At 44.1% G+C, this 24368-nt stretch overlaps 11 protein-coding genes across 11 annotated transcripts; 5 read left to right on the top strand and 6 right to left on the bottom strand.

Moving 5' to 3' along the window:
- Positions 1 to 2997: 2997 nt before the first annotated feature.
- Positions 2998 to 4402, top strand: LOC308367336 (myelin and lymphocyte protein-like; the record flags this gene model as incomplete). The annotated part of the gene is made up of 3 exons (XM_080841231.1): positions 2998 to 3084; positions 3687 to 3851; positions 4229 to 4402. The coding sequence occupies 3 exons, from the start codon at positions 2998 to 3000 to the stop codon at positions 4400 to 4402; spliced, it is 426 nt and encodes a 141-aa protein (XP_080697357.1).
- A 911-nt stretch (positions 4403 to 5313) lies between these two features.
- LOC308365238 (histone H4) lies at positions 5314 to 5625 on the top strand (the record flags this gene model as incomplete). Its single annotated transcript, XM_080838614.1, has 1 exon — positions 5314 to 5625. One exon carries the CDS (start codon positions 5314 to 5316, stop codon positions 5623 to 5625), a length of 312 nt encoding a protein of 103 aa, XP_080694740.1.
- A 680-nt stretch (positions 5626 to 6305) lies between these two features.
- Positions 6306 to 6680, top strand: LOC308365177 (histone H2B 1/2-like; the record flags this gene model as incomplete). The annotated part of the gene is made up of 1 exon (XM_080838530.1): positions 6306 to 6680. One exon carries the CDS (start codon positions 6306 to 6308, stop codon positions 6678 to 6680), a length of 375 nt encoding a protein of 124 aa, XP_080694656.1.
- Positions 6681 to 7891: 1211 nt separating this feature from the next.
- LOC308365044 (histone H3.2) lies at positions 7892 to 8302 on the bottom strand (the record flags this gene model as incomplete). The annotated part of the gene is made up of 1 exon (XM_080838363.1): positions 7892 to 8302. The coding sequence occupies one exon, from the start codon at positions 8300 to 8302 to the stop codon at positions 7892 to 7894; it is 411 nt and encodes a 136-aa protein (XP_080694489.1).
- A 1282-nt stretch (positions 8303 to 9584) lies between these two features.
- LOC308365120 (histone H2A-like) lies at positions 9585 to 9962 on the bottom strand (the record flags this gene model as incomplete). The annotated part of the gene is made up of 1 exon (XM_080838457.1): positions 9585 to 9962. The coding sequence occupies one exon, from the start codon at positions 9960 to 9962 to the stop codon at positions 9585 to 9587; it is 378 nt and encodes a 125-aa protein (XP_080694583.1).
- A 1374-nt stretch (positions 9963 to 11336) lies between these two features.
- On the bottom strand, positions 11337 to 11963 carry LOC308364946 (histone H1-like; the record flags this gene model as incomplete). The annotated part of the gene is made up of 1 exon (XM_080838231.1): positions 11337 to 11963. The coding sequence occupies one exon, from the start codon at positions 11961 to 11963 to the stop codon at positions 11337 to 11339; it is 627 nt and encodes a 208-aa protein (XP_080694357.1).
- A 2474-nt stretch (positions 11964 to 14437) lies between these two features.
- LOC308365161 (histone H2B) lies at positions 14438 to 14812 on the top strand (the record flags this gene model as incomplete). Its single annotated transcript, XM_080838506.1, has 1 exon — positions 14438 to 14812. One exon carries the CDS (start codon positions 14438 to 14440, stop codon positions 14810 to 14812), a length of 375 nt encoding a protein of 124 aa, XP_080694632.1.
- A 1211-nt stretch (positions 14813 to 16023) lies between these two features.
- Positions 16024 to 16434, bottom strand: LOC308365011 (histone H3.2; the record flags this gene model as incomplete). The annotated part of the gene is made up of 1 exon (XM_080838325.1): positions 16024 to 16434. The coding sequence occupies one exon, from the start codon at positions 16432 to 16434 to the stop codon at positions 16024 to 16026; it is 411 nt and encodes a 136-aa protein (XP_080694451.1).
- A 1282-nt stretch (positions 16435 to 17716) lies between these two features.
- LOC308365112 (histone H2A-like) lies at positions 17717 to 18094 on the bottom strand (the record flags this gene model as incomplete). The annotated part of the gene is made up of 1 exon (XM_080838445.1): positions 17717 to 18094. One exon carries the CDS (start codon positions 18092 to 18094, stop codon positions 17717 to 17719), a length of 378 nt encoding a protein of 125 aa, XP_080694571.1.
- A 1374-nt stretch (positions 18095 to 19468) lies between these two features.
- Positions 19469 to 20095, bottom strand: LOC308364935 (histone H1-like; the record flags this gene model as incomplete). The annotated part of the gene is made up of 1 exon (XM_080838220.1): positions 19469 to 20095. One exon carries the CDS (start codon positions 20093 to 20095, stop codon positions 19469 to 19471), a length of 627 nt encoding a protein of 208 aa, XP_080694346.1.
- A 2474-nt stretch (positions 20096 to 22569) lies between these two features.
- Positions 22570 to 22944, top strand: LOC308365197 (histone H2B; the record flags this gene model as incomplete). Its single annotated transcript, XM_080838552.1, has 1 exon — positions 22570 to 22944. The coding sequence occupies one exon, from the start codon at positions 22570 to 22572 to the stop codon at positions 22942 to 22944; it is 375 nt and encodes a 124-aa protein (XP_080694678.1).
- Positions 22945 to 24368: the final 1424 nt, after the last annotated feature.

Genomic DNA, 24368 nt, shown 5'->3' with positions numbered 1-24368 from the left:
ACACACACAGACACACTGTGGTAGCCCAAGCTGCTCTTAGGCTCCCACTTAGGTTAACATGGGTGACCAGGACTATACAGGGCAGGCTCTAGGACCCAGGGGAGGTGCTCTGGGGCCTAGTGAGGTCGGCGACCACTGATTGCAAGCTCAGGTGCAAATAGTTAGGCTAGTTTGGCACCTGAGCAGCAACTCATTTGTTAAGAGTTAAATAGTCAGTGAGAAAGACAGAGGGGAGACAGACAAGAGTGAGAAAGACAGAGGGGAAGACGCTGGTTGCACTGGGTGCAAGGCGTAGGGCTTCCCCTATTTTCTGTTAATTTTGACTACCTCTGTTGTAATGTTTGAGTGCCTAAAAGAGTTCAATAAAGAATAATTGCTTTGGAATTCCCTGGTCGCGTCGTACTGAGTGCTGGGCTGCGACATATGGTGGAGAATGCGGGCACAGTGACCCACGCTAACTGAAGAGGGGCAGAGTGACCCAGCGAAGTCGCCGAAGAGGGGGATTTCAGGCACAGTGACTCAGCTTAAGTTAGGAGATGTCGACTATGGATCCGGCGATGGAGGAGATGTTGGCCACCATCTTGCAGGGGCAGCAAAGACTGCAGGAAGCCCTGCTGGAGCTCTGCAGACAGGCATCGGCTGATTCGTCTGATGAGGACCTAGAAGAGGTCGTGGAGAAGCTGACCCAGGGGGCCAAGGGACTGAAGGTAACTACAATGCTTACTGCCATGAAGGAGGAAAAGCAGCATGAAGCAGGTTACCAACCGCATGGAGCGGCTAACATTGTCCAGGCCTGGGATGCTCTACCAAAGATGGCCGGGACCAATGAGCATGTCTTCCTGGGTGAGTTCATCGATGAAGATGACAATGACGATGACGTCCTTGATGTCGATTATGAAGATGATGGCGAGGAAAATGATGAGGAACATGACAAGAAGGACAAGGAGTTTTATGAGCTGCAGTCGTCCTCAGAGAAGCGTGTGGTGGAGCTCCAGGCTCAGGTTAGCGAGCAGCAGATCAAACTGGAGACCTACGAGAGGCTGGAGCTGGAGCTGGACGTCGTCACCATGCAAGCTGCAGAGATGGCCAGCGAGGAGGAGGAAATCAGTGCTCTGAAGGAGAAGACCCTGAAGGCAGAGACGGATGGCAAAGACGTGCCCGAACCCGCCACGCTCAAGAGGAAGGGACTCTTCACCCTGCCAGAGGTGGGCGATTGCTTCCCTGAGGTGACGCATGTGGAGCTGAAGAAGCTGGAAGCAAAGGCGCATTTGAATAGGCAGCTGGCCTTAAATAGTGAGGAGTTGGCAACTGGAGAGGCAACAGAAGACGGGGAAGACACTGGCGTGGTCTCCAGTGCACAACGTGAGAAGACAGAGAAGAGACCAAGAAAGACAAACGGCAGGGTAAGTCGATGGCTCCTAAACTGCCACTCTTGTAACTTCTCTGTCGTTCTCAGACCCGGATGGCGCTGTGGAGATCCAGATGTCCTGTCCTGCCATGAAGCCTTTTTGGACTCCTGTATCCTACTGTGGACGTCAGGTTGCGGACGAGGGATATGTAACATTCCCCTGGTGGCTTGGCTGCCACAACACAAAATGGCCGCCATGCTTCAACCTGATGCACAGAGACTGAATCCTCGAATGGATAAAGAGAGGAAGAGCGTTCACGACCGGAAGGGGGAAGGGTAGACCCGAAAGCCAGACCAAAATGGACAGACCAACGGAGACCCGACGCGGAAAAGTTTGAGACTGGCTAAGAGGGAAGAAGACCCTGTGGTCAGGGAGACACGGACATTTAATGTTAAAATTGTGGTATTTTGAAAGAACCTGTGTTTTCCTGAATGTGTTTTTGACTGACACTTGTATTTAGGTTTAAAGAATATAATTAAAACCTTCCTTTTAGCTCTGGGAAGGGCCTGAAGTTAAGGGGGAGGGTGTGTGGTAGCCCAAGCTGCTCTTAGGCTCCCACTTAGGTTAACATGGGTGACCAGGACTATACAGGGCAGGCTCTAGGACCCAGGGGAGGTGCTCTGGGGCCTAGTGAGGTCGGCGACCACTGATTGCAAGCTCAGGTGCAAATAGTTAGGCTAGTTTGGCACCTGAGCAGCAACTCATTTGTTAAGAGTTAAATAGTCAGTGAGAAAGACAGAGGGGAGACAGACAAGAGTGAGAAAGACAGAGGGGAAGACGCTGGTTGCACTGGGTGCAAGGCGTAGGGCTTCCCCTATTTTCTGTTAATTTTGACTACCTCTGTTGTAATGTTTGAGTGCCTAAAAGAGTTCAATAAAGAATAATTGCTTTGGAATTCCCTGGTCGCGTCGTACTGAGTGCTGGGCTGCGACAACACACAGACACACACACACACACACACAGACACAGACACACAACCACGCACACACACACACACACACACACACACACACACACGCACACACACAAAGAGACAGAACAAGCTGTGAAGCCTAGACCGCTGCGAGCTGTGAGCTGCACGGACCGTTAACTGTGGTTTGGTCCTCCATACTTGTTTGTGAAAACTCACACTTAGAATTGGTGTGGCACACACGACTCATCAGCACAAAATAGCTGAAACACACACAGACACACATGCTGAGACACACACACACATGCTGACACAAACACACGCTGACACACGTAATTATGTGAGCTGTTTCTGATGTTCGCATCTCTGGTCTGACCAGACAGCATTGAGTGAGTTCACAGACGTGCTTTCCCTCTCTGGACCAGCAGCAAAGACAAGGTGGGGTTCCTTCGTATTGATCTTTTTTTCACAAAACTAGGTTCAGTAGTGTGTTTGTGTGTGTGTGTGTGTGTGTGTTCAGTAGTAAGTAATAATACATTTAATAATAAAGTCTAAATGTGTGCAGTACAACATGGTTGGAAGGTTTGGACAAATCTCAACCGAGCCTGATATTGTTTTAAGTTTTTTTTTTCAAGGTTTCTTTTCTACTCTTTCCTTTACTTGTGGAGTCCAGGAACCATGTCTTCATCGGAGAACCGTAACTCTTTGCCTAAGGGCCGTGCAGTTCTGCGCACCATGCCTGACCGCCTCTTCATCGCAGAGATGGTAGGCGCCGTGTGTGTGTGTGTGTGTGTGTGTGTGTGTGTGCCTGTGAGTCTGGTGGAAGTTCTGACGCTAAAACATTTTAATGTTATTCCATGATATTTCCTCATTTACTTTGTGATGCTAATTTTCATGTTTACTCATTGCTGCTTTCTGCCGCTTGAAAGCTCACAGGCTTAAACTCAGGATTCACCTCGGTAGGATTCTGCCTGTTATCTTTCTCAACTCTCCCTCCATATTTTTGTCTCCTTCTTCTCTTTGTAACTCTCTCTTTCCCTCCCTCCTCCCTCTCTCAATTAATCTCCCTTGTTCCCTCCCTCCTTAACTCCCCTTCCTCTCTTTCACTCACTTCTGTCTTTCTCCGTCTTCTTCTCTCCTTAATGTCTCCTTGTGGCGGAGTGCCGTTACTGCGGTTGACCATGCACTCTGACTTCCTTACCAACGTTGCGGTCAAGCTGCATAGTGGAATTTACTCTCCTTTCATTAACCCTTTCATCCCTCTCTCTCCCCCTCTGTCTCTCTCCCTCCCTCCCTCCCTCCCTCCCTCTCTCTCTTTCTCACTCCTTCTCCATCCCTCCGCTCCCCCCCACCTCTCCCCCCCCCAGGTGTTTGGCGGCCTGGTGTGGATGCTGTTGATCTCCCCTGGCTCCCACGCGGCTCCTGTGTTGTGCTGGGTGATGTTCTGCTCCATCGCCTGCTTCCTGCTCACCAGCGTCTGGCTCGGCCTCTTCTGCTGCGGGGCCAATGGGAGCAGAATCTTTCTCAAACTGGTATGTGTGCGTGTGTGTGTGTGCGTTTGTGGCGTGCGTGGGTGTGCGCTTGTTTGTATGTGCGTGTGTGTGTGTGTGTGTGTAATCTTTGTATGTGTATGTGTGTGTGTGTGTGTGCGTGTGATCCCTCTAACACCCCCCCCCCCCCCCCTTCTGTCTCTCTCCCTCTGTGCCCCCCCTCTCTGTCTCTCTGCCCCCCCTGTCTCCCCCCCCCTTCTGTCTCTCTCCCTCTGTGCCCCCCCCCCCCCTTTTTTTGTGCCCCCCCCTCTGTCTCTCTCTGTGCTCCCCCCCCTCGCTGTCTCTCCCACCCCCCACCCCCCTCTGTCTCTCTCTGTCTGTGCCCCCCCCCCCCCTCTGTCTCTCTCTGTTTGTGTCAGGATGCAGTGTTCCATGTTCTGGCCACACTGATGTACCTGAGTGCAGCCATATGTTTGGCCATCATCACCAATGCTCTCGGTGCGCACAAGAAGATAAACTGGGTCGGGCCCAGTGTCGTGGCAGTGCTCTACAAGTACTTCATCGCCGCCACGGTAACCACAAACAAACCATAGCCAGCCTACTTATGACACACACACAGAATAATAACAGCCATGCCAGCGTTTTTGTATTTTGATGAGATAAGTACTCACAAATGCGGTTGTTTAAAAAAAAAATGTGTGTGTGTGGTTCCTGTGTGTGTGTGTGTGTGTGTGTGTGTGTGTGTGTGTGTGTGTGTGTGTGTGTGGCATTTCCAGATACTGGCGTTCATCACAACCCTCCTGTACTTCATTCACGCCATCTACTCTGTGAAGAGAAGCAAAAGGGCTCCATATACTGGGCTGTAAACATACAGAGCATGTTATTGTTATTGTATGTGTTGTCATGATTGTTATTATTCCTGTTGTTAACGTATTTCTGTCAAAACCAGAACATAAATGAAACTTTCCTGTCATATTAGTCCGCACTCACACCAATGGAAGCTGAATCTGTCCTGTCCAAAGCCGGCACTGTGTTTCTGTGTTGTTTACTAGCTGAATTAAACTAACTGAATAGACTGTATGATTTTCGTTTTATTTCAAAGCATAAATATAAACAAATAAAATATTACATGACTGTAAAGTATTTTCCTAGTGCATTACTGTTATGACTGGGCCAGCAGAGGCAGCCAGAAGCAGGCCTGTTGAAAATCAGGCAAGCAAGCAATACTTCCGGTGAACAGAATGGGACTGCCTTAAATGACGCAGAGCCAACCATAGACATGAATAGGTAGACGCCCCCATTGACTGCTTCAGCCCATTGCCACGGCGAAAATCGTCGCGGCGAAAGGGGCGTCTACCTATTCATGTCTATGGAGCCAACAGGGAGGGTTAACCCGTGATGACGTAGTAAGTCTTCTCAAGGGTCTTCTTTCTAACTATAATCAACAACTTCTGTCACAGTTTGGAATCACTATCTGCTTACTTTTAAACTGAAAAGCTGTACAATGTCTGGAAGAGGCAAAGGAGGAAAGGGACTCGGAAAAGGAGGCGCCAAGCGTCATCGCAAGGTTCTCCGTGATAACATCCAGGGAATCACAAAGCCCGCTATCCGCCGCCTGGCTCGCCGTGGTGGCGTGAAGCGTATCTCCGGCCTCATCTACGAGGAGACTCGTGGTGTGCTGAAGGTTTTCCTGGAGAATGTCATCCGTGATGCCGTCACCTACACCGAGCATGCCAAGAGAAAGACCGTGACCGCCATGGATGTGGTCTATGCTCTGAAGCGTCAGGGCCGCACTCTGTACGGCTTCGGCGGATAAATATTTGATCACACATCCAAACTGAACCCAAAAGGCTCTTTTAAGAGCCACCCAAATACTTCATCAAAGCCATATCCAATCGCTTAGACCTGTAGTTTCCACACAGTAATGCCACTCATATTTCTGAGTAATAATGCCTACTCCACCAATCGTATGTTGCATGTCCTGTTTTTAATGGTGTTCAAATCCCCCCCCAAAAAACGGCCCTCACTACCGCTGCCCCCATTAACGAAACACAGTTAATGATTTTTCTCTGAAAAAGCTCACTCTTTGTTAGTACAACACTGGGCTTATTCCACAACTGACATTTATATCGGCGTAATATAATGTCATCTCTCCCATAAACACGAAGTTAAAACAAGTAATTGATTATGCAGACTCAGGCTAGTTAATGTATTTATAATATTCTAGTGTATATTTTGACTAATTTTCTTTATTTCTAGTGAAAAGTGCGGGAAATGAATCAACACTAGAGGGGTTCGGGTAACTGCTGTTCTGTGGGAGGGGCTGGCCATGTTTCATTGACTGGCCCCTTTTCTGCAAAGTAACCAATCGTGTCTCAGTGATTGGTGTTGGAGGGAAATTAAGTGTAGCAGTCATTCATTTGCATAAACATTTATATAAAAAGATGGCAACCTCAAAGCTCATAACATTTTCTCTGAGATAGACAGCGATACAACATGCCTGAAGTAGCGAAGCCAGCACCCAAGAAGGGATCCAAAAAAGCCGTGACAAAGACGGCCGCGAAGGGAGGCAAGAAGCGCAGAAAGACCAGGAAGGAAAGCTATGCTATCTACGTGTACAAGGTGCTGAAGCAGGTCCACCCCGACACCGGTATCTCCTCTAAGGCGATGGGCATCATGAACTCTTTCGTGAACGACATCTTTGAGCGCATCGCTGGGGAGTCTTCCCGTTTGGCACATTACAATAAACGGTCCACCATCACCTCCAGGGAGATCCAGACTGCAGTGCGTCTGCTTCTGCCCGGTGAGCTGGCCAAGCACGCCGTGTCCGAGGGTACCAAGGCTGTTACCAAATACACCAGCTCCAAGTAAAGTGTTTGCTTAACAAACTCCAACTCAAAGGCTCTTTTAAGAGCCACCCACCTTTTCTTTGAAAAGTTATTCCAATTCTATTATTCCAAAAATATCTCCGTTGAATGGTTAATCTATAACCGTATCTAAATTATCATTGAAACATTTGTCGAAGAATACGGTCTTTATTGTAACTATATTGATATGCGGTGATTTAGAAAACATTACAGTGCCGTGAGTGTCACCTCATGAGAACTAATGGCATCTGTTGTAATGGCTGCCATTTAATTATAGTGGTGTATTCTCAAAAATGCATGCATAAATAGCACGTTCCCCATAAACATATTATAACTGGCACATTTGATTTGGGACCCTATCCAGTAACTAGTTAAATGGCCAATCTTTTAAGAAACACAGAACACTATTTGCTTAACATGTATTAGTTAACGTTTTAAAACGGCCATAGTCCCACGCGCACATAGAAGTTTTCATTCAAACCCTGATGGTCGTTAATCGCCCAACTGTCGTTGGAAATGAATATCCCGCCTGTTGAGCAAGGAAACGCCTCCGCCGAACTTTCAAAGTTGGCGATTATTTAATCCGACGTTGTGCAGAGGGCGGGAGTAATCAAACAAGATGGCGGGGTCTCGGTGTCTAACTTGGAAATATTGTATGTGAATAAAGGTATTTACACAACCTTTTGTAGGTCTACACCGACTCGGTTTGTTGTAAACGAACACTATCAGGGCAAACAGAATATTGAAGGTGTCTACCATTGTTGTTAGCTTGCTGCTAACACTTAAACAGAACATCCGTGGATAGCACAAAACAGCTAGCTAGCTGTTGATAAGTTAAACTAGAACTCGAAGTGCCAAGTTGCCTCTGATATTGTTGGGATCGTATCATACAAATAAATTAGATAGAATAAATGTGTACATTAATGAATCACAAGCTGCACTGCAACTGCTACTTGACCGCCAAACCTGAATTGTCTTAAACAACTCGGCGGAATAAGCGTCTATGTGGAAAGTTAGACTTGAACATGGTTGTAAGTGGCGATACCTCCTGGGATTAACAGAAACACGGATACTGAAATAAATCCAGACCCGTTTCATTTTCGTTCTACTAGATAATTAAGATATTTCATACTAACTAATAGACAGAATAAAGCCTTCTTTGACAGTTTGGTGGCTCTTAAAAGAGCCTTTGGATTTCAAGACGGAAAGATTAACTTAAGCACGCTCCCCACGGATGCGACGGGCCAGCTGGATGTCCTTGGGCATGATGGTGACCCTCTTGGCGTGGATGGCGCACAGGTTGGTGTCCTCGAATAGACCGACCAAGTAAGCCTCGCTGGCCTCCTGAAGAGCCATGACGGCAGAGCTCTGGAAGCGCAGGTCGGTCTTGAAGTCCTGAGCGATCTCTCTGACTAGACGCTGGAAGGGCAGCTTGCGGATCAGCAGCTCAGTGGACTTCTGGTAACGACGGATCTCTCTCAGAGCCACGGTACCGGGCCTGTAACGATGGGGCTTCTTCACGCCACCGGTGGCTGGGGCGCTTTTGCGGGCAGCCTTGGTGGCGAGCTGCTTCCTTGGGGCTTTGCCTCCGGTAGATTTACGGGCTGTCTGCTTGGTTCTCGCCATTGTTCGTCCTTGCTTTGATAAAAGTCAATAACAGTAACTCGTCTGCTGCAGTTCGCAGCTTTAAACTATTTCCAGGCCACCGCCCCCTATTACGTAATGTATTTGCCTTCGCTGATTGGCTGATATCAGTGCGCGCCCTTTTCTATTATCGGTGTTGGCGCCCAAAAATGTAAACAGAGACAGACTTCTCGTCCAAAGCTTTGTCGCCTTTTTGGCGATTCTTCCAATGTTAACTGAAGTCGTACACAGAAAATGATTACTACAAAAACAACGAGTAACGAAGTTAACAATGTGACTCCAGCTTTGGTTAACAGTACTAGAAACAAATCCAGTACCATAAATACAAATAAGAAAGATTTGCGTTTCTCTTCTTAAAAGGCTAATCCTCTCCTATGATGCTTCTTAATTCAGTCATTGAAAATTTTAAAATTCACAAACAAAAAGCATTCTTACTTAAACCAAGTTGCTGAGTGTGAGTCTAGTTCATGTGATGTCAAGATAGCTTAAGTGTATGTCCACCATTTACAATTAACGCTATTCAGATTAAATGCAATCCAGCTCGTTGGTTGAATTCTAAAGTGAGTTTTGGCACACTACATTGTATTCTGAAAAGACATATGTAGTATTGTATGACAGCGTACGCTTCAGTTAGCGTCCAAGCAGTGCAATAGAAGCCATTATTTTTATAGTCATTTCGACAATAATGCGTTTCGCCTGTTGTGTCAGACATCTGCTCCGCTGGGTCCAACATGTGTACTTCGACAGACGAGCACAAGACATGGCCACCTAATCTCAATGTATACACGCATGCCAAGCTACCATTAGATCACGATGAATGGAAAAGCAAACTGGTGTGACTGCGTGTTATCAAAGACATTGACCACTATAGTTTCAAGAATGTAATGAAAAACACAAGATTACTGTTTTATTTCAGTTAGCCTTCAGACAAGGCAATGGTCCTCGGTAGTAAATTCAATAATAGTAAATAGTTTATTAAATAAACTATTTACTATTACTTTACTATTTACTGTAAATAGTTTATTCAGTCACGCTGCTTCAGAAAAACAAGGCTAGTCAGCTGCTGTGAGTGCAATTGACTATGTACTTTTATAGAACAGCCCCAAATATGACCTCAAAATGTAGTAACAACCCACGAATACCAGCAGATCAGGGGAAGTGAACTGAAGTGGTTATACATCGAGGGAAATATTGGTAAGCTTTTCAACGTGATATAGTTGGGTGGCTCTTAAAAGAGCCTTTGTTTGAATGTAAACTCGGAAGTTTACTTGGATTTCTCGGTCTTCTTGGGCAGCAGCACAGCCTGGATGTTGGGCAGCACACCACCCTGAGCGATAGTCACACCGCCGAGCAGTTTGTTCAACTCCTCGTCGTTGCGGACAGCCAACTGCAGATGGCGGGGAATGATACGACTCTTCTTGTTGTCACGGGCAGCATTGCCGGCCAACTCGAGGATCTCAGCGGTCAGATATTCGAGCACGGCAGCCATGTAGACCGGAGCTCCAGCTCCGACACGATGAGCATAGTTGCCCTTGCGGAGCAGCCTGTGAACACGGCCCACGGGGAACTGGAGTCCAGCCCTGGATGAGCGAGTCTTGGCCTTAGCCCTGGCTTTTCCTCCGGTTTTGCCTCGTCCACTCATGTTGATTGTAGTTTAAAAGGGTTTCGGATGTCAGTGAATGATGGGACGGTATCGTGACTGAGACAGAAATTATAGGACAAAGTCGAAACCTTCATTCGCTGAAAAGGGAATGCCAAGAGCCAATCATAGCAGAGATGCTATGCCCACTTTTTGTGTTACTCCTCTAGCACTTAAACTGCTTTTACCGCCTTTTTGCAATAAAATCGGAACGATTTAATGAAAGTAAGCTCGATATTAAAGTGGACTTCTACTAAATAAAGGTGTAGCACGGCCTCGATGTTTAAAAAAATCCGTTTGCCCGAACATACAGATTCTTCATTTGTATATGTGAGAATAAAGTACTTTAATATTCTTAGCTGACCAACTAACACCCGATTATTCAGATTTAGCTCCCAGCCTTTCTTGGGGATTGGCACTGTATAAGTACCCAACAGTTGCAATAACCGGTTATTGTAATTAACCTTAGATCTTAGATAGTAAATAGAATTGTTTTATTGTGACTACAACAAATTAAGGTGTAGTATTGGTGAAAGCTGGCTCGCTAACTATTGTATTGTCCCATATCCAAATCAAGTTCGTTGCAGTCACAATAGAACACTTCTGAATGACGGCAGTTTTTCATTGGCTGACTCACTGAAGCGTAGAGCCAATTGCCGTGTAGCACCCAACTGTCGGTCGAGTCTGTCATTGTAATGTGTTGAACTCTTTGTTATATTTGACCGCGCTTTTTGTTGGTTTATATTGCAGACATTTCCAACAATTTATCATAGGCAAATACTTTGTGTTATGGCTTTTAAGTGTCGATTTACACGTATCTGTATTCATCCCTGATTTTTCAAATCACACCTCACTAGTAATTTCAGCCCAACAGTTCAGGTATTATTCTTACCGCGGTAACTAACTGGCGCCGACAAAATGCGTGTATGACCTTCTTGTCAACATTATAATGTGTTTATGTGTATCTCCATTGATGCTGGTAGGGCCCATTATTTAAGTGTATCAAGTATAATTATGAACCAGCTGTACTTCCTGTAAGTGGTGGTTAAGCTGAAACGAGGGTTGACTGAAATCACTCGTATTGATCTACTGGTTGATGTACACTATGAATACCAACTAATGTAAACTTTCGGTAGTGCCAGCAACACTTAAATACTGCATTCTTCAGAAAAAACTATCGGATAATACAGCTCAACACTTCAGTTGGCCAGGTTATTTTGTACAGTAAACAATGACCCAGTCCCGTTAACATGTGAAACATACTACTGAACCCACCATAAAACAGTTAGGTGTGTTTGGAACAAAGACTTTCATGACATAAGTGGGTGGCTCTTAAAAGAGCCTTTTGATTCATTGTGATGAATGTAGGTCTGCACTTTACTTCTTCTTGGGAGCTGCCTTTTTAGGTTTGACGGTTTTAGGCTTAGCTACCTTGGGTTTTGCTGCCTTTACCTTCTTAGGGCTCTTCGCTGCCTTCTTGGGTGCAGCGGGCTTCTTTGCCACTGCCTTCTTGGGGCTCTTGGTGGCCTTCTTTGCAGCGGCGGGTTTCTTCGCCTTCTTCGGAGACTTCTTAGCAGCAGCGGGCTTCTTAGCCACTGCCTTCTTGGGGCTCTTGGTGGCCTTCTTTGCTGCGGCGGGTTTCTTGGCAGCCGGCTTCTTCGCCTTGGGAGCAACTTTCTTTACTGGCTTCTTCTTGGCTTCTTCCTTGTTCAGCTTGAAGGAGCCGGACGCTCCGGTGCCCTTGGTTTGTAGCAAAGTACCCTTCGACACGAGACTCTTGACGGCCAACTTGACGCGAGTGTTGTTCTTCTCGACGTCGTAGCCACCGGCAGCTAGGGACTTCTTCAGCGCGGACAGAGAGACACCTTTCTTTTCCTTGGATGCCGACACAGCTTTCACGACGAGATCGCCGACACTGGGTCCTGCCTTCTTGGGCCGTGGGGCGGACTTCTTCTTGGGTGATTTCGCCGGGACGGCGGCTGGAGCGGGAGCAACTTCTGCCATTGTTCGAGAGTTCAAGAGAGACGCACTGACAGCAACTGTAAATGTCTGACTGAGTACCCCGCTAGTGAAGCAGGCTGAAATTAAGCTCACCATGAGAACCGTTTAGATTCAACGTCGATGCCTCTCTGTTCATTCTTTCCTGTCGAGCACCAAGTTGTGTTTTCTCCTCTCATATTTTGAGAGAATATGAGCCATTACAAAATCTGGAAATTTTAAAAAAAGTTCTGAAAGATAAAGAATAAGTTCTGGTCTTACATATTAACTAAAGAAAGCCGACTTTTAGCCTATTTCAGAGTCGTACCAAACTGAAAAGCGAGTCCTGCATCGAGGAAATCGAGTCGCTATTGTGGACTTAGAGCTGTTATTATGCGTATAAAATCCATAAAATCAAGCAAAACACTTACCATAAATACCCCGGTATAGCAACTTGAGTCTCTTTTACTTAACAAACATATTTAAACAATGTATATACACCCCAGTTATTGTCAGACTTAGGATGTTTTGTAGTCAGTATAACACAGACTCGCCAAGATGACCGCAGTGATCATACTGAAGGACTAGACTTCATATACATCTGCTTGTAGAAAATCCCTGACCAAATATCAGAAATGTAAGTATTTAAAATATTATCATGCAAATACACATCCACTTTCAGAGAAACGAGGGAAGCCAAAATGAAATATGGGTTCGTACTATTGGATAACGACCAGTATACACCTGTCCTGACAGAGTAACATTACTACAAATGTAAGCCTTATTTTGCCACTATTATAGTGGTAGTAACAGTAAATACTGTAAAACTTCAGGAATACAGACACCCCCTTGACATTGCCATATCGCTGTTATATTAGCTGTGTTTGAGCCAATATCGTGTACATAATCGGTAAAATAATAACATATGGTGACAAACGAGAGAGCAACTCAACTTTGTAAACACAGAACACAGACAGTTACACTGTCGGACGGAAAGTTGAATAAAAAACATATTGTTAATTATGTTAATTATTGTTAATTAATTATGTTGAATAAAAAACATATTGTATGCATAATGGGGCAATATCATTGAAGGTTTTCAAGGACGTTAACACATCCTACTGTTAGACTTGAAAGTCATCTGACTCGATCTGAAACTGCCTTTCACGTGCTGCAATTCCACGATTATGCTTGTGCGCGGACATATTATGTTATTTATAGGGTTCCGGACAACAGCTTTTATAAAAAATCGGTGAATTCATACATTGAATTCCTTTCCAACAATGCAGAAATTGTCACGCCTGCGCATCTCCGCGTCCTTGACAATAGTGGGGCGGGTCTATCTGACTTGTTTCGCAGTCTTCTTGTAGGTCGTCTCATTTGGTTTAGCCTGCTTCCTCTTTGAGCCTCATCATTTCTGAATGTGTTATGAGCAATATATATATATATATATATATATATATATTAAAAAAAAAGATACCCCCGGCAGTACACCTTAGAACCTGGGTAATTCAGGGTTGAATGCACTCGTAGTATTTAATCTGTCGGTCAAACGAACGATTCCATCCAACCTGATATTAATTGTGTTGTTAATAGTCATAACATTGACCTATATACATCAAATTACGATGTATTGTAAAATATAACGTAGGTGTGAAATAAAATCCTCTCCTTAGTAATATGTGCAGAAAAATGCCAGAAGTTGCTTGGTTAATATTGGCCCAACACACAAGGTCAATGGCAATGACGAGTAGTCTACACAGTCGAATAAAACCATCTAGGCTGAAAGACTTGCGATGGAAATCTGATAATAACCAGCCCAATGCGAGATAAGTCATATTAGTAAAAGGTCTAGTGGTGTGGTCTTCTGCAAAAGGATCAGAAACACATAGTGAAGATCAAATCGGATGAATCGTGTTTCCGCCAGTGTCTATTTAACAGTTACAGAGATAAGAAAAACAAGGAGTACTCTGTTCCAGTCCTATATTCTCAAAGAAAAAAAAAATACATTCATCCCAGTCCTCCGTAATATTTCACATGACAACTAGGCTACACGAAATTTCGATAGCAAGCTGGAATAGTATAAATCTTCATGCAATCATTTTACAATTAGTGTGGCTATGCTGTCTGTTTGGTATTATATCAATATTTTCATACCCAGAACATTGTAGAGTAGTCTAAATATAATAATAGCGATTAATAGACAGACGAAAACGGTGCTTTAAAATTAACAGTGTGGTATTACGAGAGCGTATTTGATCACTACTAATCAATAGAAAAATTGCGGGACTTGGTAACAAAAGAAAGGGGAGTGTCCGTTAATATGACGTAATGGTGTAGGTTGTTCGTGAGTGGTGGGGAGCTAAACGAAACGTCAGCTAACCCCGCTTCATCCTTTATTTCTAATAGGCGTGTCACAGTTACTGATTTGCATACACCCTTCTTTATAAACACGCAGCCTCGCTATCCCACACATATCTGAACCTACATCATCGGGAATCATGCCTGAAGTAGCGAAGTCAGCACCCAAGAAGGGATCTAAGAAGGCAGTGACAAAGACTGCAGGGAAAGGAGGCAAGAAGCGCAGAAAGACTAGGAAGGAGAGCTATGCCATCTACGTGTACAAGGTGCTGAAGCAGGTCCACCCTGATACCGGTATCTCCTCCAAGGCGATGGGCATCATGAACTCTTTCGTCAACGACATCTTTGAGCGCATCGCTGGGGAGTCTTCCCGCCTGGCTCACTACAACAAGAGGTCCACCATCACCTCCAGGGAGATCCAGACCGCAGTGCGTCTGCTTCTGCCCGGTGAGCTGGCCAAGCACGCCGTGTCCGAGGGTACCAAGGCTGTTACCAAATACACCAGCTCCAAGTAAAGTGTTTGCTTAACAAACTCCAACTCAAAGGCTCTTTTAAGAGCCACCCACCTTTTCTTTGAAAAGTTATTCCAATTCTATTATTCCAAAAATATCTCCGTTGAATGGTTAATCTATAACCGTATCTAAATTATCATTGAAACATTTGTCGAAGAATACGGTCTTTATTGTAACTATATTGATATGCGGTGATTTAGAAAACATTACAGTGCCGTGAGTGTCACCTCATGAGAACTAATGGCATCTGTTGTAATGGCTGCCATTTAATTATAGTGGTGTATTCTCAAAAATGCATGCATAAATAGCACGTTCCCCATAAACATATTATAACTGGCACATTTGATTTGGGACCCTATCCAGTAACTAGTTAAATGGCCAATCTTTTAAGAAACACAGAACACTATTTGCTTAACATGTATTAGTTAACGTTTTAAAACGGCCATAGTCCCACGCGCACATAGAAGTTTTCATTCAAACCCTGATGGTCGTTAATCGCCCAACTGTCGTTGGAAATGAATATCCCGCCTGTTGAGCAAGGAAACGCCTCCGCCGAACTTTCAAAGTTGGCGATTATTTAATCCGACGTTGTGCAGAGGGCGGGAGTAATCAAACAAGATGGCGGGGTCTCGGTGTCTAACTTGGAAATATTGTATGTGAATAAAGGTATTTACACAACCTTTTGTAGGTCTACACCGACTCGGTTTGTTGTAAACGAACACTATCAGGGCAAACAGAATATTGAAGGTGTCTACCATTGTTGTTAGCTTGCTGCTAACACTTAAACAGAACATCCGTGGATAGCACAAAACAGCTAGCTAGCTGTTGATAAGTTAAACTAGAACTCGAAGTGCCAAGTTGCCTCTGATATTGTTGGGATCGTATCATACAAATAAATTAGATAGAATAAATGTGTACATTAATGAATCACAAGCTGCACTGCAACTGCTACTTGACCGCCAAACCTGAATTGTCTTAAACAACTCGGCGGAATAAGCGTCTATGTGGAAAGTTAGACTTGAACATGGTTGTAAGTGGCGATACCTCCTGGGATTAACAGAAACACGGATACTGAAATAAATCCAGACCCGTTTCATTTTCGTTCTACTAGATAATTAAGATATTTCATACTAACTAATAGACAGAATAAAGCCTTCTTTGACAGTTTGGTGGCTCTTAAAAGAGCCTTTGGATTTCAAGACGGAAAGATTAACTTAAGCACGCTCCCCACGGATGCGACGGGCCAGCTGGATGTCCTTGGGCATGATGGTGACCCTCTTGGCGTGGATGGCGCACAGGTTGGTGTCCTCGAATAGACCGACCAAGTAAGCCTCGCTGGCCTCCTGAAGAGCCATGACGGCAGAGCTCTGGAAGCGCAGGTCGGTCTTGAAGTCCTGAGCGATCTCTCTGACTAGACGCTGGAAGGGCAGCTTGCGGATCAGCAGCTCAGTGGACTTCTGGTAACGACGGATCTCTCTCAGAGCCACGGTACCGGGCCTGTAACGATGGGGCTTCTTCACGCCACCGGTGGCTGGGGCGCTTTTGCGGGCAGCCTTGGTGGCGAGCTGCTTCCTTGGGGCTTTGCCTCCGGTAGATTTACGGGCTGTCTGCTTGGTTCTCGCCATTGTTCGTCCTTGCTTTGATAAAAGTCAATAACAGTAACTCGTCTGCTGCAGTTCGCAGCTTTAAACTATTTCCAGGCCACCGCCCCCTATTACGTAATGTATTTGCCTTCGCTGATTGGCTGATATCAGTGCGCGCCCTTTTCTATTATCGGTGTTGGCGCCCAAAAATGTAAACAGAGACAGACTTCTCGTCCAAAGCTTTGTCGCCTTTTTGGCGATTCTTCCAATGTTAACTGAAGTCGTACACAGAAAATGATTACTACAAAAACAACGAGTAACGAAGTTAACAATGTGACTCCAGCTTTGGTTAACAGTACTAGAAACAAATCCAGTACCATAAATACAAATAAGAAAGATTTGCGTTTCTCTTCTTAAAAGGCTAATCCTCTCCTATGATGCTTCTTAATTCAGTCATTGAAAATTTTAAAATTCACAAACAAAAAGCATTCTTACTTAAACCAAGTTGCTGAGTGTGAGTCTAGTTCATGTGATGTCAAGATAGCTTAAGTGTATGTCCACCATTTACAATTAACGCTATTCAGATTAAATGCAATCCAGCTCGTTGGTTGAATTCTAAAGTGAGTTTTGGCACACTACATTGTATTCTGAAAAGACATATGTAGTATTGTATGACAGCGTACGCTTCAGTTAGCGTCCAAGCAGTGCAATAGAAGCCATTATTTTTATAGTCATTTCGACAATAATGCGTTTCGCCTGTTGTGTCAGACATCTGCTCCGCTGGGTCCAACATGTGTACTTCGACAGACGAGCACAAGACATGGCCACCTAATCTCAATGTATACACGCATGCCAAGCTACCATTAGATCACGATGAATGGAAAAGCAAACTGGTGTGACTGCGTGTTATCAAAGACATTGACCACTATAGTTTCAAGAATGTAATGAAAAACACAAGATTACTGTTTTATTTCAGTTAGCCTTCAGACAAGGCAATGGTCCTCGGTAGTAAATTCAATAATAGTAAATAGTTTATTAAATAAACTATTTACTATTACTTTACTATTTACTGTAAATAGTTTATTCAGTCACGCTGCTTCAGAAAAACAAGGCTAGTCAGCTGCTGTGAGTGCAATTGACTATGTACTTTTATAGAACAGCCCCAAATATGACCTCAAAATGTAGTAACAACCCACGAATACCAGCAGATCAGGGGAAGTGAACTGAAGTGGTTATACATCGAGGGAAATATTGGTAAGCTTTTCAACGTGATATAGTTGGGTGGCTCTTAAAAGAGCCTTTGTTTGAATGTAAACTCGGAAGTTTACTTGGATTTCTCGGTCTTCTTGGGCAGCAGCACAGCCTGGATGTTGGGCAGCACACCACCCTGAGCGATAGTCACACCGCCGAGCAGTTTGTTCAACTCCTCGTCGTTGCGGACAGCCAACTGCAGATGGCGGGGAATGATACGACTCTTCTTGTTGTCACGGGCAGCATTGCCGGCCAACTCGAGGATCTCAGCGGTCAGATATTCGAGCACGGCAGCCATGTAGACCGGAGCTCCAGCTCCGACACGATGAGCATAGTTGCCCTTGCGGAGCAGCCTGTGAACACGGCCCACGGGGAACTGGAGTCCAGCCCTGGATGAGCGAGTCTTGGCCTTAGCCCTGGCTTTTCCTCCGGTTTTGCCTCGTCCACTCATGTTGATTGTAGTTTAAAAGGGTTTCGGATGTCAGTGAATGATGGGACGGTATCGTGACTGAGACAGAAATTATAGGACAAAGTCGAAACCTTCATTCGCTGAAAAGGGAATGCCAAGAGCCAATCATAGCAGAGATGCTATGCCCACTTTTTGTGTTACTCCTCTAGCACTTAAACTGCTTTTACCGCCTTTTTGCAATAAAATCGGAACGATTTAATGAAAGTAAGCTCGATATTAAAGTGGACTTCTACTAAATAAAGGTGTAGCACGGCCTCGATGTTTAAAAAAATCCGTTTGCCCGAACATACAGATTCTTCATTTGTATATGTGAGAATAAAGTACTTTAATATTCTTAGCTGACCAACTAACACCCGATTATTCAGATTTAGCTCCCAGCCTTTCTTGGGGATTGGCACTGTATAAGTACCCAACAGTTGCAATAACCGGTTATTGTAATTAACCTTAGATCTTAGATAGTAAATAGAATTGTTTTATTGTGACTACAACAAATTAAGGTGTAGTATTGGTGAAAGCTGGCTCGCTAACTATTGTATTGTCCCATATCCAAATCAAGTTCGTTGCAGTCACAATAGAACACTTCTGAATGACGGCAGTTTTTCATTGGCTGACTCACTGAAGCGTAGAGCCAATTGCCGTGTAGCACCCAACTGTCGGTCGAGTCTGTCATTGTAATGTGTTGAACTCTTTGTTATATTTGACCGCGCTTTTTGTTGGTTTATATTGCAGACATTTCCAACAATTTATCATAGGCAAATACTTTGTGTTATGGCTTTTAAGTGTCGATTTACACGTATCTGTATTCATCCCTGATTTTTCAAATCACACCTCACTAGTAATTTCAGCCCAACAGTTCAGGTATTATTCTTACCGCGGTAACTAACTGGCGCCGACAAAATGCGTGTATGACCTTCTTGTCAACATTATAATGTGTTTATGTGTATCTCCATTGATGCTGGTAGGGCCCATTATTTAAGTGTATCAAGTATAATTATGAACCAGCTGTACTTCCTGTAAGTGGTGGTTAAGCTGAAACGAGGGTTGACTGAAATCACTCGTATTGATCTACTGGTTGATGTACACTATGAATACCAACTAATGTAAACTTTCGGTAGTGCCAGCAACACTTAAATACTGCATTCTTCAGAAAAAACTATCGGATAATACAGCTCAACACTTCAGTTGGCCAGGTTATTTTGTACAGTAAACAATGACCCAGTCCCGTTAACATGTGAAACATACTACTGAACCCACCATAAAACAGTTAGGTGTGTTTGGAACAAAGACTTTCATGACATAAGTGGGTGGCTCTTAAAAGAGCCTTTTGATTCATTGTGATGAATGTAGGTCTGCACTTTACTTCTTCTTGGGAGCTGCCTTTTTAGGTTTGACGGTTTTAGGCTTAGCTACCTTGGGTTTTGCTGCCTTTACCTTCTTAGGGCTCTTCGCTGCCTTCTTGGGTGCAGCGGGCTTCTTTGCCACTGCCTTCTTGGGGCTCTTGGTGGCCTTCTTTGCAGCGGCGGGTTTCTTCGCCTTCTTCGGAGACTTCTTAGCAGCAGCGGGCTTCTTAGCCACTGCCTTCTTGGGGCTCTTGGTGGCCTTCTTTGCTGCGGCGGGTTTCTTGGCAGCCGGCTTCTTCGCCTTGGGAGCAACTTTCTTTACTGGCTTCTTCTTGGCTTCTTCCTTGTTCAGCTTGAAGGAGCCGGACGCTCCGGTGCCCTTGGTTTGTAGCAAAGTACCCTTCGACACGAGACTCTTGACGGCCAACTTGACGCGAGTGTTGTTCTTCTCGACGTCGTAGCCACCGGCAGCTAGGGACTTCTTCAGCGCGGACAGAGAGACACCTTTCTTTTCCTTGGATGCCGACACAGCTTTCACGACGAGATCGCCGACACTGGGTCCTGCCTTCTTGGGCCGTGGGGCGGACTTCTTCTTGGGTGATTTCGCCGGGACGGCGGCTGGAGCGGGAGCAACTTCTGCCATTGTTCGAGAGTTCAAGAGAGACGCACTGACAGCAACTGTAAATGTCTGACTGAGTACCCCGCTAGTGAAGCAGGCTGAAATTAAGCTCACCATGAGAACCGTTTAGATTCAACGTCGATGCCTCTCTGTTCATTCTTTCCTGTCGAGCACCAAGTTGTGTTTTCTCCTCTCATATTTTGAGAGAATATGAGCCATTACAAAATCTGGAAATTTTAAAAAAAGTTCTGAAAGATAAAGAATAAGTTCTGGTCTTACATATTAACTAAAGAAAGCCGACTTTTAGCCTATTTCAGAGTCGTACCAAACTGAAAAGCGAGTCCTGCATCGAGGAAATCGAGTCGCTATTGTGGACTTAGAGCTGTTATTATGCGTATAAAATCCATAAAATCAAGCAAAACACTTACCATAAATACCCCGGTATAGCAACTTGAGTCTCTTTTACTTAACAAACATATTTAAACAATGTATATACACCCCAGTTATTGTCAGACTTAGGATGTTTTGTAGTCAGTATAACACAGACTCGCCAAGATGACCGCAGTGATCATACTGAAGGACTAGACTTCATATACATCTGCTTGTAGAAAATCCCTGACCAAATATCAGAAATGTAAGTATTTAAAATATTATCATGCAAATACACATCCACTTTCAGAGAAACGAGGGAAGCCAAAATGAAATATGGGTTCGTACTATTGGATAACGACCAGTATACACCTGTCCTGACAGAGTAACATTACTACAAATGTAAGCCTTATTTTGCCACTATTATAGTGGTAGTAACAGTAAATACTGTAAAACTTCAGGAATACAGACACCCCCTTGACATTGCCATATCGCTGTTATATTAGCTGTGTTTGAGCCAATATCGTGTACATAATCGGTAAAATAATAACATATGGTGACAAACGAGAGAGCAACTCAACTTTGTAAACACAGAACACAGACAGTTACACTGTCGGACGGAAAGTTGAATAAAAAACATATTGTTAATTATGTTAATTATTGTTAATTAATTATGTTGAATAAAAAACATATTGTATGCATAATGGGGCAATATCATTGAAGGTTTTCAAGGACGTTAACACATCCTACTGTTAGACTTGAAAGTCATCTGACTCGATCTGAAACTGCCTTTCACGTGCTGCAATTCCACGATTATGCTTGTGCGCGGACATATTATGTTATTTATAGGGTTCCGGACAACAGCTTTTATAAAAAATCGGTGAATTCATACATTGAATTCCTTTCCAACAATGCAGAAATTGTCACGCCTGCGCATCTCCGCGTCCTTGACAATAGTGGGGCGGGTCTATCTGACTTGTTTCGCAGTCTTCTTGTAGGTCGTCTCATTTGGTTTAGCCTGCTTCCTCTTTGAGCCTCATCATTTCTGAATGTGTTATGAGCAATATATATATATATATATATATATATATATTAAAAAAAAAGATACCCCCGGCAGTACACCTTAGAACCTGGGTAATTCAGGGTTGAATGCACTCGTAGTATTTAATCTGTCGGTCAAACGAACGATTCCATCCAACCTGATATTAATTGTGTTGTTAATAGTCATAACATTGACCTATATACATCAAATTACGATGTATTGTAAAATATAACGTAGGTGTGAAATAAAATCCTCTCCTTAGTAATATGTGCAGAAAAATGCCAGAAGTTGCTTGGTTAATATTGGCCCAACACACAAGGTCAATGGCAATGACGAGTAGTCTACACAGTCGAATAAAACCATCTAGGCTGAAAGACTTGCGATGGAAATCTGATAATAACCAGCCCAATGCGAGATAAGTCATATTAGTAAAAGGTCTAGTGGTGTGGTCTTCTGCAAAAGGATCAGAAACACATAGTGAAGATCAAATCGGATGAATCGTGTTTCCGCCAGTGTCTATTTAACAGTTACAGAGATAAGAAAAACAAGGAGTACTCTGTTCCAGTCCTATATTCTCAAAGAAAAAAAAAATACATTCATCCCAGTCCTCCGTAATATTTCACATGACAACTAGGCTACACGAAATTTCGATAGCAAGCTGGAATAGTATAAATCTTCATGCAATCATTTTACAATTAGTGTGGCTATGCTGTCTGTTTGGTATTATATCAATATTTTCATACCCAGAACATTGTAGAGTAGTCTAAATATAATAATAGCGATTAATAGACAGACGAAAACGGTGCTTTAAAATTAACAGTGTGGTATTACGAGAGCGTATTTGATCACTACTAATCAATAGAAAAATTGCGGGACTTGGTAACAAAAGAAAGGGGAGTGTCCGTTAATATGACGTAATGGTGTAGGTTGTTCGTGAGTGGTGGGGAGCTAAACGAAACGTCAGCTAACCCCGCTTCATCCTTTATTTCTAATAGGCGTGTCACAGTTACTGATTTGCATACACCCTTCTTTATAAACACGCAGCCTCGCTATCCCACACATATCTGAACCTACATCATCGGGAATCATGCCTGAAGTAGCGAAGTCAGCACCCAAGAAGGGATCTAAGAAGGCAGTGACAAAGACTGCAGGGAAAGGAGGCAAGAAGCGCAGAAAGACTAGGAAGGAGAGCTATGCCATCTACGTGTACAAGGTGCTGAAGCAGGTCCACCCTGATACCGGTATCTCCTCCAAGGCGATGGGCATCATGAACTCTTTCGTCAACGACATCTTTGAGCGCATCGCTGGGGAGTCTTCCCGCCTGGCTCACTACAACAAGAGGTCCACCATCACCTCCAGGGAGATCCAGACCGCAGTGCGTCTGCTTCTGCCCGGTGAGCTAGCCAAGCACGCCGTGTCTGAGGGAACCAAGGCCGTCACCAAATACACCAGCTCCAAGTAAAGCTGCGTTAATCCCCATAAACAAAGGCTCTTCTAAGAGCCACCCAAACTCTCGTCTAACGGCAATTCCATGGACTTGTTTTCGTATGATTACATACAACTGCCATTCGTACTATATTCATGACCGTGTCAGTACAGTATAGGTACATTTTATAACGCTTGAGAAGTAAACGGGGTTTTCAATTTTAACCATAGCGAGAGGGAGCACCTTTCTCGGTAACCCTTACACACAGTTAAGGCAAATCCTTGGAATATAGCCATTTTACATTCTCCTTTCTTCTCCATTAACGATAATCCAAAACAATGAACACACACACACACGGAGGCTAAACTGAAAACCTCCAAAATACTGTAGTTAGGCCACTGTATGTTTCAATGCAAAGGAACCCGATATACACCTTTTTTATCCTATATATATATATGACTTTTACCGTTTCATATATGAATACTAGAATTATACTTGTCATTTGTACAACAGTAGGAATACATCGTTGCTGATTTTAATTGTATTCGCCTTAGCATAGCAGCTACAAACCTGCCTAACGTTAACAGATACGGGTGGAAAAAAAACGAGAAAGGGGGAGGGAGAGAGACAGCCCTGCTTTTCGTTGCGCACAAGAAGGGGAGTGAATGCAAAGCACCCGACACGTGAGCAGGCTAAACTGACTTAAGTTCTTCCAACGCAAGCCGATTTTTATTAATTGTACATTAATTCTGGGCAGCCCAAAACGGCAATAACAGATATCGAGGTAAGGTGATTCATTTGTTTGAAAAAGTGGAATGATTGACAGTCTTTCTGTGGACAAACTATCCATTAGCTAGCTGGTAAATGGGGAGTTTGCTGTTGATAGTCAGTCCTTAATGGCTGACGTAGAGCACAACGACACATACTTCCAGGCTTTGTGGTTTCTTACTATCCTATTCTCCGAGTCAAAAACACGACATAACTGTAAATTATATCGCTAGTACCCGCGTAGGGTGTGGTCCACCATCTTTGTTTACATTTTTCAGAGGAGGAGGCCCTGATGGAGGAGTCCCCCCCTCCTTGCAAACGACCATGTGTGCAGGTAAGGTAACCTGTCAGGGTATGGTGGGATATGGGAGTTCCCTGGGATAATGTGAAATCTACTAAACTCTTTTTTTAAATACATTTCCCGTCCTAACCCAGACCCCAAAGATTGTTGCACACATGGAAGCTGCTGTGCAGTGGCTGGAGGGCAACCTGTCACTGTTCAGGGGTACTATTAATCTGCCAAAATACAGGGACATGTCAGAGGAGGACAAGGAGAAAGCACTGAATAATTTAAAGGGCATCGATGACACAGATGATAACCCAGAGGGTTACCAAGAGGATAAAGAACCCTTTATGTTTGTGTTCAGTGAAATGGAGGACATGCAAGTATTCTTCCAAACGTGCATTGATCA

This window comes from Sprattus sprattus (genome assembly GCF_963457725.1).
Source record: "Sprattus sprattus genome assembly, chromosome: 1".
NCBI lineage: Eukaryota > Metazoa > Chordata > Actinopteri > Clupeiformes > Clupeidae > Sprattus > Sprattus sprattus.
This window is presented reverse-complemented; position numbering and strand designations above follow the sequence as displayed.